This window comes from Gallus gallus, chromosome 1 (assembly GCF_016699485.2).
Source record: "Gallus gallus isolate bGalGal1 chromosome 1, bGalGal1.mat.broiler.GRCg7b, whole genome shotgun sequence".
Taxonomy (NCBI): Eukaryota; Metazoa; Chordata; class Aves; order Galliformes; family Phasianidae; genus Gallus; species Gallus gallus.
The window spans coordinates 34602033-34615609 of NC_052532.1; the positions used below are offsets into that span (position 1 = coordinate 34602033).

At 40.4% G+C, this 13577-nt stretch overlaps 1 protein-coding gene across 15 annotated transcripts in view; it reads right to left on the reverse strand.

Moving 5' to 3' along the window:
* GRIP1 (glutamate receptor interacting protein 1) overlaps positions 1-13577 on the reverse strand; it is a 307109-nt gene that overhangs the window by 44992 nt on the left and 248540 nt on the right. For all 15 annotated transcript variants that reach the window (XM_040666870.2, XM_040666825.2, XM_040666832.2 and 12 more), the window contains exon 8: positions 1232-1379. In XM_040666870.2, the coding sequence (XP_040522804.1) occupies positions 1232-1379 (148 nt within the window). The remainder of the gene's footprint in view (positions 1-1231; positions 1380-13577) is intronic.

The following is a 13577-nucleotide window of genomic DNA, read 5'->3' on the forward strand; positions in this document are numbered from 1 at the left end:
ATGAAATTATGCAGTAGTCAAACAAATAATGAAACCAGGGCTAGCATGGTGACTTAAGGAGTTGGGTGGGGAGGGGGCTATCTGCTAAATCTCGCTGCACTCAAGAGACTGGCTACTGGATGAGTTGAGAAATGCAAACACAGCAGTCAGCATCCCGACGTACCAGTCAAGTGGACAGCTCCTTTAATTGGTTACCCCCTGCGAAATGGGAAAAAACAGAGGGAGAAAATTAAAGCATCCTGCACCATTGAACTGGAGAACACCCCTGGATCAATGGCCGTCACTCTCAAAGTTTCTACTGTAGGGAAAAGCCCACAGAGGAGCTGTAGACTCACTGCTACAAGTGGGTGCTACCCAAAGCACCATTGTTAAAGAGGTGTTACAAGGTAGGGTGACTGGGAACATGCAGGAGGAATTTGCTGCTGAAACATAATATTTAGGGAATTTTTAGATAGAGGTATGTATATAGAAACATACTGTATATGTAAAAACACACGCACACACACACGCACACAGATAAATACCTCACAGCTCTGCTACAGTTTTAGATCACAAGGGAAAAATATTTGTATTTTTTTCCCTCAATTTTACATACAATCTGAGCTAAACATAGCAGAATGGAGTTTAAATGAAGTTGAAAAATTACAGCAAAATAACTTTGAAATACAGAAGCCAGCCTTCCTAATACCTCAAATGTATTCTAAAATGTTAATAAGAAAATCCAGACAGAAGTTCCATTTCACTGTAACACAAGAATAAATGGTATATTCTAAAAGAACACTTCAAGGTTGCAAAGCCTCAAAATTTACTTCCCTTGACAGCTGTTCCATATTGTGAGCTTACTTTATGAATTCCAGAGGTGGTTTTTCTTTTTTTTTAATATTCATTTCTGCTTCAGCATTACATATAAGTCAGAACAGACCTCTAAATTTCCGTGTGGTACAGAGCAACCAACAGCCATGTGCTACATTGGGTCTGGCTTATGTCACTGAAAACTATGCGAACAAGCTAACTTAAGTGGTGCCCTGGAATTCTTACACTCTGCAATATGGAACAATGACCTGACAAAGTGCTAATTTTAAGACCTAGCAACCCTGATAGCATGTGGCTCAGTCAAATTCATCTAAATAAGGGTAAGTTTCTTCAAAACAAAGCCAATCAGAGCAAAATAGAAAAAAAAAAAAAAAAAAGAATGCATGGATCTGCAATGTCAGCTCTACGTCACACTCACCTGTCTGCAATACTTGCAGATTTGATTTTGTCTATGACAATGACCTGTTTGTTGCAGCACATCGAAGTGGACAGTGCAACCCCAAGAGCAGCACCAGGAGTTTTGGCAACTTCAACAAGCAGTGGTCCAGATGCTGTTGAAACTGAATCTGTTAAAATTAGACAACAAAAATTCAGTACAATACCAGCGTAATCTTTATGCCATTTTCATATTTTTTTTTTTCCCCAAATAAAATTTCTGTCTATTCCATTTCTCTTATCAGACAATCTGACACATAAAAAAATTCTGGAATGTCCCCAGTTTAGGCATCAAGAACTGTCATGGGATAAAGTACTGCTTTCCAACAGGTCACGAATAAATAGATGACCAAACAGTGAAAAAAGAAAGCACAAAAAAACAAGACAGCAACAGTCAAGACTAATGACTGTGTTGAAAGACTATGCCCAAGAGAGACAAGAGCTAGATGGAACAAAGGAAGAAGACAGCAGGCTGCTTCGTAAATACCAAAATAAGGCAGTCAGTGATAGATAGAGGTGAAGCACATTCTGGAGACTGCCTGAGAATATTTACCAGTTGATATCCATCTATCAACAAATGACCTTGGTTACAACACAGTAAGAGAAGGGGTCCTGTAAGGATGTAAAAGGACTGTGGCAAAGTAAGTGATATCAGAAGACTTTGGAGATACTTACAATCAGAATAAAAGAAAATGTGTAAGTAGAGACATGCTAGAGTAAAGCTACCCAATGACGTACTATACAACAGTAGAGATTCATATACACAGGGTACTGGCGCCTGCTGTAAGAATACAAGGAAAATGTATGGCTGTGACATCTCTCAAAAGCTGTAAAAAAGCTGCAGCTGAAGCATGGAAAAGATAGGGATGAAGGTACTCCATACAGTCTAGAACCTAAAAAATGAGTCCAAAAATGTCATTCTGTCACAGAAGAGTAAGACTGTGAAGCTGTATATTGCTGTACAAATGTAACAAGTTATATACAGTGATACAACAAACAGTATGAGAACTTTAACTAACAGTTATGTGAGGTGTTCTTCATAGCTAGAGAGTAATGTAGCTAAACTGCACACAGACATGAAGAGAAAAACGTGCTTGGATGGAATAACATACAATACCAATAGAGCATCGGTTAAGAATTACAAAACACATTTTTCCCCCACAACTTCAGACAATTTTTACAATCCTCTCATCTTTTTTTTTCCAGTTAGAAACTTGAGAGCTAGGAAGAGAGACTCGATATTTTTGAAAGTACCCATTAATTCTGAGCTATTTATTTCTGAGCCCAGCTGGGACTGATTTTTTAAAGGCTGAACTTCCACAGACACCACCAAAATAAGGTTCTCTATAAATCTGAACCAAACCTTAAATTACGATCCCAAAAGAGAGTCCACCCAGAAGCATTGGTGTCTGGTGCTTCAGGTACTAATAGATTTAAAGCTGGGTGGATGGTCCTTAGCAGCTGCCTGTCTTCCTCTGGTAATTAAAGGAGGAACCCTTATGGCAATCAAACCGATGTCTTAGATGCTTTGGTTTAGTGCCTAAGCTGGGCAGGGTGCATACAGCCAAATAACATGTGCAGCAGAGCAGAATTTAAGAATTCCCAATTCCTGTGCTGAAGAACATGGTTTTTTTTTCTTCTTGGAAATGTCAGTGTTTTCTGGAACTACAAACAAGCTCATATTTACAAACGTACGGGAAGAGGTCACGAAGGATGCTTGTCATGAGTACTGTGACAAAGGTTTGAACTCAGATGGATCCAGGAAATGATAAAACTCGAGTTGTTACTGCTCATCGCAGATCCGTTCCGTAGCGATCGCCTTGAGGAGAGGAAGGGAAGCTATATATTCAAACATGATCTGTCAAGAATGAATAAATCTTTCAAGATGTTGCTACAGAATTATTTGAGAAATGCACTATCAGCTTATGCCCCACCATTATTTCCCAGGTGCCTGTTAAAACGCACTGGGAAGGCAAACCAAGAACGACAGGATGAATAAATAGGATAACTACATTAGAGGAACCAGGAAAGAAGAAGTGGAGTGTGTCTAACTGTGGATAATAAACACAAGGAAGAGAAATCAGAGGGCAATAATCAAGCACACATTCCCTGACAGAGAGGGATTAGTTCATCATGTTGAAGTAAAGCACGGGTATGAAAAATGAATGATACAGGTATAAATTATTCATGTGTGAGGATGTTTCAGTCATTAAGATATTTACACCGTGACTGAAGCACTTACAGATTATGCTGATTTATTGGCTATGTAATTACGTAAGATATACTGATGAATGTTTGCATGAAAAATGCTCCAGATTTTTGATTTTGTTAATAATTTTTCTCACCTTTGAACACTGCATCTCAATCAGCACACGAGGCGTGATTAAAACCTCCCATAGGTAGCAGCACTGCTTTCTGCATGCTAATACATTTCTTCTGTTAGCAAGCAGGACATCTTTTTTATTTGCCACCTTTAATCACTGGCAGCAGGAGTTTCTTATGGGGGATTAATATGCTATCTGATATATAAAAAGTTCTGTATAAAATAAGCGTGACAACCTTTGCTCACCTCAAACAATAATCACAAATTATTTTGAAGGTTAAAAGAGATTATATTTTTAGCCTGATTTCCAGTGGATAGGAAGCACACCTGGTCACTTTACCTATCTTCGTTTATATACTTGGAAATGTATGCATCTACTAACACCTGCATCTACTAGCATGGCATAATTGTTAAATCCAGTTCAACAGCTGGGGGATGCTGGACATCTTTGGGACTCCCACAGCAGGGCAGGCCAAAAAGAGAGCTGCCTGTTTTAGGCAATAGAGAATATACTTGGAAAACAGTTCTTACAAAATGCCCTAAAATAGGAAAAGGCTTCAGGGATAGTTTGCAATCAAAAACGACACAAAATCCACAGGAAATCAAACTCTGTTATTCTTTTATGCCTTTTTTCTTTTCTCTCCTCCTACAAAGCCCTGTTGTACGTCAACGTGGGAAGTACTGATGTACAAAGAGCATGTTCTTGTAGGAACACTGAGTCCTGTTGCTACTGTCCATTACGTGTTCCTCTAACTGAAAGGTTTCTTATGCCTTCCCACATTTTTCAGAAGTCATTCCAAAATAACAAACAATTTTTGGAGTGGTTTTAAAGAGACAGACAAGGAGGTAGCATGTTATAACAGCCTCTGAATGTAAAGAGCTAGCTGAACCAGTTGAACCACACATCTCCTCCACAAGACTGCCACTGATCTTGGCCTGGATGCTGCTGTATCTTCTAGCAATAACATGAGCGAGAAGAAGTGGATGCCTTGCTATCTCACGTCCCCCTTGCTGAGCTTCCTTCCTATGACATGTAAATGGGCTAACAATCATTTCACCTTTAAGCTGTATACAGCAGGTCCATGTAGCTTTCTCTATTGTTGTGATTCTCTGACTGAAACAGTAAATATTTATATTTACTTGTATGTGTATTTAGCAAGTCTGCACTGGTTCAAATCAGTAAATAAATGCACAGTTCCTCAAATATCACAACCCTCCCCTTCCAAAGTTTTCATGTTTTTGTAGTAATGCATTAATGGATCTAAATTTATCTCACTTCTGTCACAAGACAAGCCAATATTTCATAGAAATATTTTTTTCTTGATCAAAAAACTGTTCTCTCCTGTCCCTCACATCTTTTTTCATTACCTTCATACAGAACTTTTGCAACCAACAGAAAGCAAATGGAGCAATTTTTCCAGATATGGCTTAATAATTCAGGTGTCAGACATACCACAGGTTTACATCAGGAAAGGCTGAAGTATTTGCCATTCCTTTGGAAAGCTACAGAGCTGAAATGTGAAAATCAAAGTCGATACATTTTTTACAGGGCGCTTAAAGTCCAGGGCTAGTTGTAGATTTAAGCCTGGGTAACCAGGCAGAATTTCTAACAGGCTGGATGAGTTTTGTTTCTAAGACCTGTGGCTATAGCAGCGACACCTTCCATTGAGACTATTTTGCAAAGCCCTTTACAGCATTTGTTAACTGAGGATGAAGCAGTGCAAAAAGCACTCAGGGATGCTACATGCATTCACATCCACTTTTCTTCATTAACCTACAAACTATTCATTACCATCAAATAGCATCCTAAACACTTCATGAAACTTGTCATCTTTCATGTGGTTTGCTTTTTGTGTTCTTAAGGACTACTTTTTTAAAATGAACACCAGCTCAGAAAGAGCATTCTTTGTGTCCATTAAAATGCTCTCTCTGTAAGACTTGAAGCTGTCTAAACTCCTAACAGTCCAGCAGCACCATCATATCCTATCCATCATATCCTATCTGTGACAATAACACTCATAATAGTCTGTCATACGGTGACCCCACTAGTTCCTTTCTCATGCTTTCCCAGTGGGAGGTGGTTGACCTTCTCCAACTGTCTGCCTTTTCCATGGCCTCAAGCAAAATAGGAACCACACCCACCAAGCTCAGAAGCGGCTAGTTCTTCGTAGTGCACAAAAGAAAGATTTGCTGAGGGTGGGGAAGCTTTTCTCCACCTCTGTCTTCCCTCCATATTTCTCTCCACTAATACCTTCGCTTTCCCCAAGTTTATTGTCCACTTGGTCATAGGAAGAGATTTTAACAAGGCCAATTTTGGTACTGTTCTTCATTGCTTGTGCGATGTACCAAGCAACACCAGACCAATCATATGCTAAAATACACCTTAGACTATCTTGCTATCATTTTTACTTTCCTTCGCTGGGGCATTTTCATTTGCTTATGTTTAACACCAGCTAGACGATTACCTAAGTCTGCCTTGCACACATGCAGCTGATTGATTGTTATTTAAATACTACCATTTTGGAGGTGGGAGACTGCTTATTGATGTCATCCCCTTTCCTTTTACTTTAAAGATAATTTGATTACAACAAATTCATAATACCCATTTTGCAAAAAGGAATACTGATTGCATATTTTTTACAAAGTAATAGAGAGTGGGGTCAGGGGTCAGTGGTTACAAAAGGGGAAGTAGCAGCAAGGAAGAGAGGTAGGAATAAAAACTTCTGCAGTGTTTGAAAGGCACAGGAGGAACTTTCAAGGTGCCCTACGACTGGGTAGGCCAATTATCGTTTATTCAGAGCAATATTATAATATCATAAGTAAACCACCCACAGTATTGAAGCACACACAAAAAGTACTGAAGTGCAGTCCTGGCTTCACAATTCTGTTCTACGAATATTGCATAATATTTGCAGCCTGGCTTTGTTCATGCTGCATTTAGAGGAGTAACCTTTTTTCATCTTGGATCTTATGGGAGAAGTAGAAGCAGTGCCAGTTAGCAAGCTCTGATAATGATGGCTGAAAAGCTCAAAGTCATTGACAGTGTTTGTAATTCTCCCTGGAGGGCTGGAATACAGAAAATATTAATAAGCTTAATGACATGTGAGACTTTACCCTAAAATATGTTTTGGAAGAGAGTAAGCCAGCATTATACATTGCCAGCAATATTCAGGGAGTGAGAGTGGTAGTTTCTTTAATAATAAAACAACTGTTTAAAAATTAAATAATGTTCTTGTTCAAAGGGTCAGTGACAGTCTCCAAGGCCTGACTTACTTACAGTATACTACAACATATGTGGGTTCCTACTCTCCCATTGCCTATGGAGTACCTGCGTGTTTCAGGCTGGTCATAGAGTGAGCAATAGTTGCTCTTATTTTATCTGGCTCAGCTGGAATTAGAGGGTTAGAGGGGCAAGAACAGTAATAAAATAATTAAAAAAAAAATAGTAATGTCTTTTTCTTTATTGCCAATAACAGCATGGCACTGGAAATGCTGGGCTACTAATTGGAAGAAAGCTCATAGAATTCAGAGAAAGATGAAACTGCTGTTAAAAAAAAAGAAAGAAAAAAGCTTCCAGTGGCATTTTACACACTCCCACTTTTAGAATAATCAACTTTTAAAAGTAAGAAATAGGAATAATTTCAAGAGGGTGCTAGCAGAATGAGTGACAACGAAATCAGAGGGACCTCTCAGCCTCCAAATGGAAAATGGAGACATTACAGTCTTTGAATGAATGCATCGTCTATCTCCTCCCCGATACACAAGTAATTTCATATTTTTGTCAACTGACTGGCCCAATTTTTTCATTTTCCTCTTCTCACCTAATTCCTGCAGCTCATTTATCTGCTTCTAATGCACTCATGCTCTGCAGATCAAAAGCTTAGGAGCTGCCTTTACCTAATTTCATACTTTGCAACCTTAACCCTGTCAGCTTTCTCAGCTCAGAGCTGCCTACCAACCAGTGAAGAACCACCTCTGCCTTCAAAGCGCTCAAAACAGTGTGGGTGGGGATCTACTCATAATCCACGTGTGAATTTTCCTTCCTGGCTTTTCACTCATGTTCAGACCCAAAGGCCTGCCTAAACCCTTTTTGCTTAAAAGACTTTTCCTCAAGGCTTGAGGCACTCTTTCTTCTACTAACAGTCTCAGGCTTAGACATCTTTCATTTTTTACTAAATCTCCACTCAAAAGTTGTACTGAATCCCATTCTCTTCATTTATCTCCATCTTTCTTTTTACTTGCTCTGTTAATCTAAAACCTGAACTACTGAACTTAACCCATAGAGGGGAAATGACTGTGGAGCCTGTGCAGATGATACTGGATCTGCTTCTCTGAGGTTAGCCTGAGTGCATTCCAACCAAGTCTGGGCTCTGCCATTTCCTTCCTGTTACCTGAAAAATGACTACTTCATAATAAATTCAGGTGGCGCTGAAAAGAACTACTGAAAACTCAAATCTCCATCCTCCAGAGGCAGCACAAGGATTCAGAGCTCGGGAGTATATAAACTCAATTTGACAGCTGGTTTGGCAACTCGGGCCTCAGACATCCAATTTCTGTGGAAAGATGGCTCCTGAAAACTGCCTCAAAACAGCATGACTGATTGTGAAATGTCTGCACAAGTCAGCTGTAACAGACTTCTGCCTGCATTCCATTCCACGAATGGAACTCCAGAACAGTAACTTTTTAAACTCATCTCCTGGGATAGGACAGACCCCCAAGACAGTGCAAATAATATGCTACCTTCTCCACAGAGACCCTGGAATACACCACTTTTCCCATTGCACAATACATAGATGCACAGATGCATACATACACACGTACAAAAGAGCTTCTTATGCTTAGTTTTTCTTGCAGGTAAGGCAGGAAACTAAAATAAAGACTTCTGAATTTTTCAAAGCACTCCAGTTCTTGTACAATTCTATACCAGTCTAACCATAACAAGTAGAACAAATAAAGAAAACATAACTTGCATCTCTGCAAACTAAGATACAGCTGTCATGTCAAACTTTACATCATGCAAACTTTACCCATGCAAGCGTGCTTGTAAGACACTACTATGAAGTGCTGCAGTACCCACAAATTTCATCTATTTGCCATAATGATCCCAAGTTTCCATCTATCAGTAAGAATTAGTAAAAACTAGAAAGGAGCTGGACTCTCTTCAAAGGCCTGCAGAGCAGCAGGATGCCTGTCATCAGCAGTTGACAGTTGGCAACAAATGCTGCAAACACCCAAACTTTATGCCGAGCTGGCAGAATTCCTATTCACTCAGAGATGTAAAGTGGTAATGATGTATCAGATAACCCCAGAAGCTTCTGAGCAAAGGTGTGCCCTGGAGAATTTGGATGTCTTGATAAAAGAGCTGACGTGCACATGAAGCAGATAAGGCAAACAAGGACATGCCAACATCACGCAATGCAATGCTGTAGTAGTGAGCTCCCTGTGCAGGCCCCAGATCCCTGCCCACATGAGCAAGGGGCAGGACTGTGACAGCACCTTCTGGTTCTCAGCAGGTAGCTGAGCCATGTGCTGCCATACAGCTGGGCTGCCTCCTGCACTTGAGGTGCATGACAACACTTGGCTCGAGATCTTCTGTTCTGAGCCACACCGCCTCATACATTCATCACTGCTTTGCACTTGTTAGCCACATTTACCTGTGTAATAAGCACTGTCCTCTGACTTGCAGAACTGGATTTGGGTGTACTTCTGCTAAAATTGAACTGCTTGTTTCAATAGGCAGGAGGTTTCAGACTTGTCTAAAGATCTGCAAGGTCTGTTCAGTGAGTAGAAAAAAAAAAACAACAACAACAGAAAAACCACACCAATAAACAAAATGAAAACACCTAAAGTGATATTCTACATTGCTTTCCCAAAGAGAGAAGAATTTCTGGTGCTACAAGTAAGCACCATCAATATAATTTTCCTCCCAAACTTTTATTTGTTTTCAATAGTCTGTACTTCAGTACAGCTCTCATAAATAATTGCTGCACTGGCACAACCACTGTATAAAATGCTGCCATGCAGAAGGATGGGGCTGAAATCTGACCTCAATATCAACTCACCAAGGAACAGAGTGAGAGTTCTGCAGCTCTCTGGGGTTGCCAGAAAGGGCATAGAGTATTTTGTCATTTGATGCCAACTACTCATGAAATGAAAATTTGGCAGAATGAGACAGAAAACAATTTTATTAACTGCTCTCTTCCTACTTTAGTATTATCTGAGTAGCAGTTCAGCAGAAGAGTTCAAAAAAAAAACCAGAAAAAGTAATTTAGGTAATTCACCTTCAAACCCAAAACAGAAGCCATAGTTCTGGTTCTGAACATAAGGTTTTGATCCAAAATTGCAAAAATAATCCAGGATTGCTTACCTGCTGTCTGCTCATTTCCAATTTTTCCCTCCCCAGCACTTCTCGTGAGTAATACACAAACAGAACTACAAGGGGTACGCATATATTTGAAGTAAAAGGAGGTCTGAGGATCTCCTGTTCTCTGCAGCATATGTTTCTAGCAAAAAAAATCCCAACCAAACAAAACCAATTCCCCATCTCTCTCAAAATCCCACCCAAGCAATGACTTCCAGAAACCCAAGCACCTAATAACTGCCAAAATCCCAGCAGTGAGAGGAAACAGTACTCTTTCCTCTGATGCCTCTACAGGTAGGCTCTCAGCTTGGTGCAGGACCACCCTTGGCAAGACTTCTTTTTTCCTTTTCCTTTCCCTTTCCTTTTCCCTTTCCCTTCCCTTCTTCTTTTTTTGACCAGTGAAAATCCACCCTAATTTACCTCAGTTGTAAAGCCCTTAAGAAAGGAGAGGTTGCTTTGCTCAGAGGAAGGTTATTTTGCTCAACACTGCTGAGCTGACCCTATCAGAAAGATTGCTTATGCAAATGGTAAAAAACAATAAAATCCAAAACTGACACAATTTAGGAGCTGATTAAAATAAGTAAAACACATATAAATTATTATAGAAAGGAGTGCATATTAAAAAAAAAAGGAAAAGGACAGAGCCATCTACTTACAAACAGAATAACATTAAAAGGAAAATATTGCAGTCACCATGTGGGCACAGAGCACTTCAAATTTAATGGACCCCAGAATGAATATTACCTGGATGAACTTGCTTTTACCTCTCTTCTTTAATTATATAATCACATAATTTTCTCTCTTTGAGAGCCTGATGTAGAAGCTAGATGGTGCCTACTTCATTAGTAGCAACACTTTTCCTTTTGTTTTAATGCTCATGCCTTACTTAGTGAATACTCTTCTCATCCTTGCCTGAGCACTATGGGAAGGGAAAGCTATTGGATAGTGCAGCATTACAACACAAGTTTATTCATGATTTTATCTCATAACCACCCTTCAATGCATAAACACGGTGTTTTCCCCACTGTATAGATAAACAAACGAAGATCAGATAGATGAAGGTCAAAAAGCACCTATTAGTCTGGAGAGACCAATCTGAGACATCTACGCTGGGATTCACTGCACCAAAATGCAAGCATTTGTAGAACAGACCTGAGGGGTAAATGCCCTCTGCAATCATTGGAGAGAATGTGCCATTTAAGAAGTGCTTCACCTGACCTACTTCAGGCACCAACATCAGGATGAAACAAGATGTTCTTTAGACCATTTTTCAGCTGTTTGTCTTTCAGATCAGCCAGTATCACACAAGTGACTGATGAAGGAAAAACGTATGCAATAATTACAACTAAAAACAGTATCATAATGCATATGCTCCACAGAATCTGAGTAAGGTTGCATGGGCATCTTTAAATCTGTCCCATCAACGGGAAAATCACAAAATGCTGCTTCTCCTGAGCACACTGAGCTATACTCCTCCAAAGACATCCAAACATAGCTGAATCTTAGTGGATGGGTTTTCACTGGGATAAGTAGAAGAGACTTTTCTAAAAAGGGCTTTCTTTCCTTCTACCACTACCTATGAAAGTGCAGGTCTGTATTCCCGTGCTTCAAAAAGGCTCATCTTCACAAAGAAAAGATTCTCCAACACTCTCATCGGAGGCAAAACAACTTTCTCTAAGCTCATTCCTGGAAATGGCGGAACAATTTTGCCTGAAAATGATAAAAAGAATAATTCAGACCTAGACAGTTAGCTAGGGCAAGTTAGGAGGGGACCAGAAGAAAAACCTTGTCATGAACTGCTGAAGTTTTCATAGCTCTTAAAAAATGAGGTTTAACTGTGAGGTGGTTTTCAGAAATCTCAAGCAAACGGTTCCTCCTGCCGGGGGTTTCATAAAGAAGCACAGAAAGGACACATCCTTTCTCTTTTGCTTTTCTTTTGCAGCTGTTTTCTAGTTTAAACATAGCAGATGATACTTCTCTCACAATCCTCGTCCAACTAAAGAATAGCAGAAAGTGTTGAATGAGACAGACCAGAAGCACCAGTGCCTTCCTGGGATTTATAATACCGACCATTAACATTTGAAATCTAGTCTGTTATGCAGAAGTCAAAATGCAAATCAAAAGAAACACAGGGTGGTTGTTAATCCACGTGTTCCTCTTATAGGCTGTGGGATGGAAATGGCAGAACAATTTGTTGTGATCTCATCACCAAACCAGTAACACCGTGCATGCACACTCTGTTCCCATACTAACGCTGAAGTACCAGAAGAGAAAGATCTTTGTCAAGAGGGAAAGAGAAAATGGGCCTGGCATGTTCTCTTTTCATGGGCACAATCAGAGAATCATAGAATGGCCTGGGTTGAAAAGAACCACAGTGATCATCTAGTTTCAACTCCCCTGCTATGTGCAGGGTCACCGTCCACCAGACCAGGCTGACCAGAGCCACATCCAGCCTGGCCTTGAATGCCTCCAGGGATGGGGCATCCACAGCCTCCTTGGGCAACCTGTTCCAGTGCATCACCACCCTCTGAGTGAAAAACTTCTTCCTAATATCTAACCTAAACCCCCCCTGTCTCAGTTTAAGACCATTTCCCCTTGTCCTATCACTATCCACCCTCGTAAACAGCCATTCATCCTCCTGTTTATACACTCCCTTCAAGTGCTGGAAGGCTGCAATGAGGTCTCCCCAGAGCCTTCTCTTCTTTAAGCTAAACAAGCCCAGTTCCCTCAACCTTTCCTCATAGGACAGGTGCTTCAGCCCTCTGATCATCTTAGTGGCCCTCCTCTGGACCCACTCCAAGAGCTCCACGTCCCTCCTGTACTGGGGGCCACAGGCCTGGACAGAGTACTCCAGATGGGGCTTCACAAGAGCCGAGTAGAGGGGACAATCACCTCCCTCTCCCTGCTGGCAGAGGACTGAGTAGTATTTGGGTGCAATTAAACAGTATAAGCAGCACTGTTATTAAACAGTGTGCCTAGAGTTAGCTCCTTATAATACAGGCCTTGTCTACATTTCAAAGTTGAATTGGCTGTTGAATTCCTAGAGCAGATACTCTCATACTGGTAGTGAAATAAAACATAGATTTAATGGTGCAAACTGTGCTGAAAGTAGAAGCCTTATATGCTGTCAGGAGACGTTTTTGTTGGTATCAGCTGGGTCTCTATTTCAGGAAAACTAGGGGGAGGGCAAAGAAGCACAGCTCTGCTGTTTATTTCCCTAATGGCAAAGCTCTTCAAATGTAGGACAAGAGGTAGATTTTTCTCTTCTGGGTTCTATTTTAAATCCAAGCTGAAGTCACTGAGAGGCCTTCTACTGAGCCAAATGGGCTTGGACCAGGCCTCAGTTAACCTCATGGAAGGCAGCAGACGGCTCACCTATGGATCAGTATTGCTCTCATCTTGAGCGCCTCAGGGCAGCACTCTGCAGCACTGCAGTAGCTGGGGATTAGATCCAGCTTCATGTGCATGCAAAAGCTACTCAATTCAGTGGAGAGAATCAGCTAGCAGACTGCATTTAACAATCAAAATAAAATGCATTTTAAGGACGTTAAATACCTGAATTAAGATTTTTTTTTCAAAAGAGTATGTTAACTGTGATTAAGAACAGCAAGTTATTAAGCTGCTGGTGGACTCCCTGAGACAAAA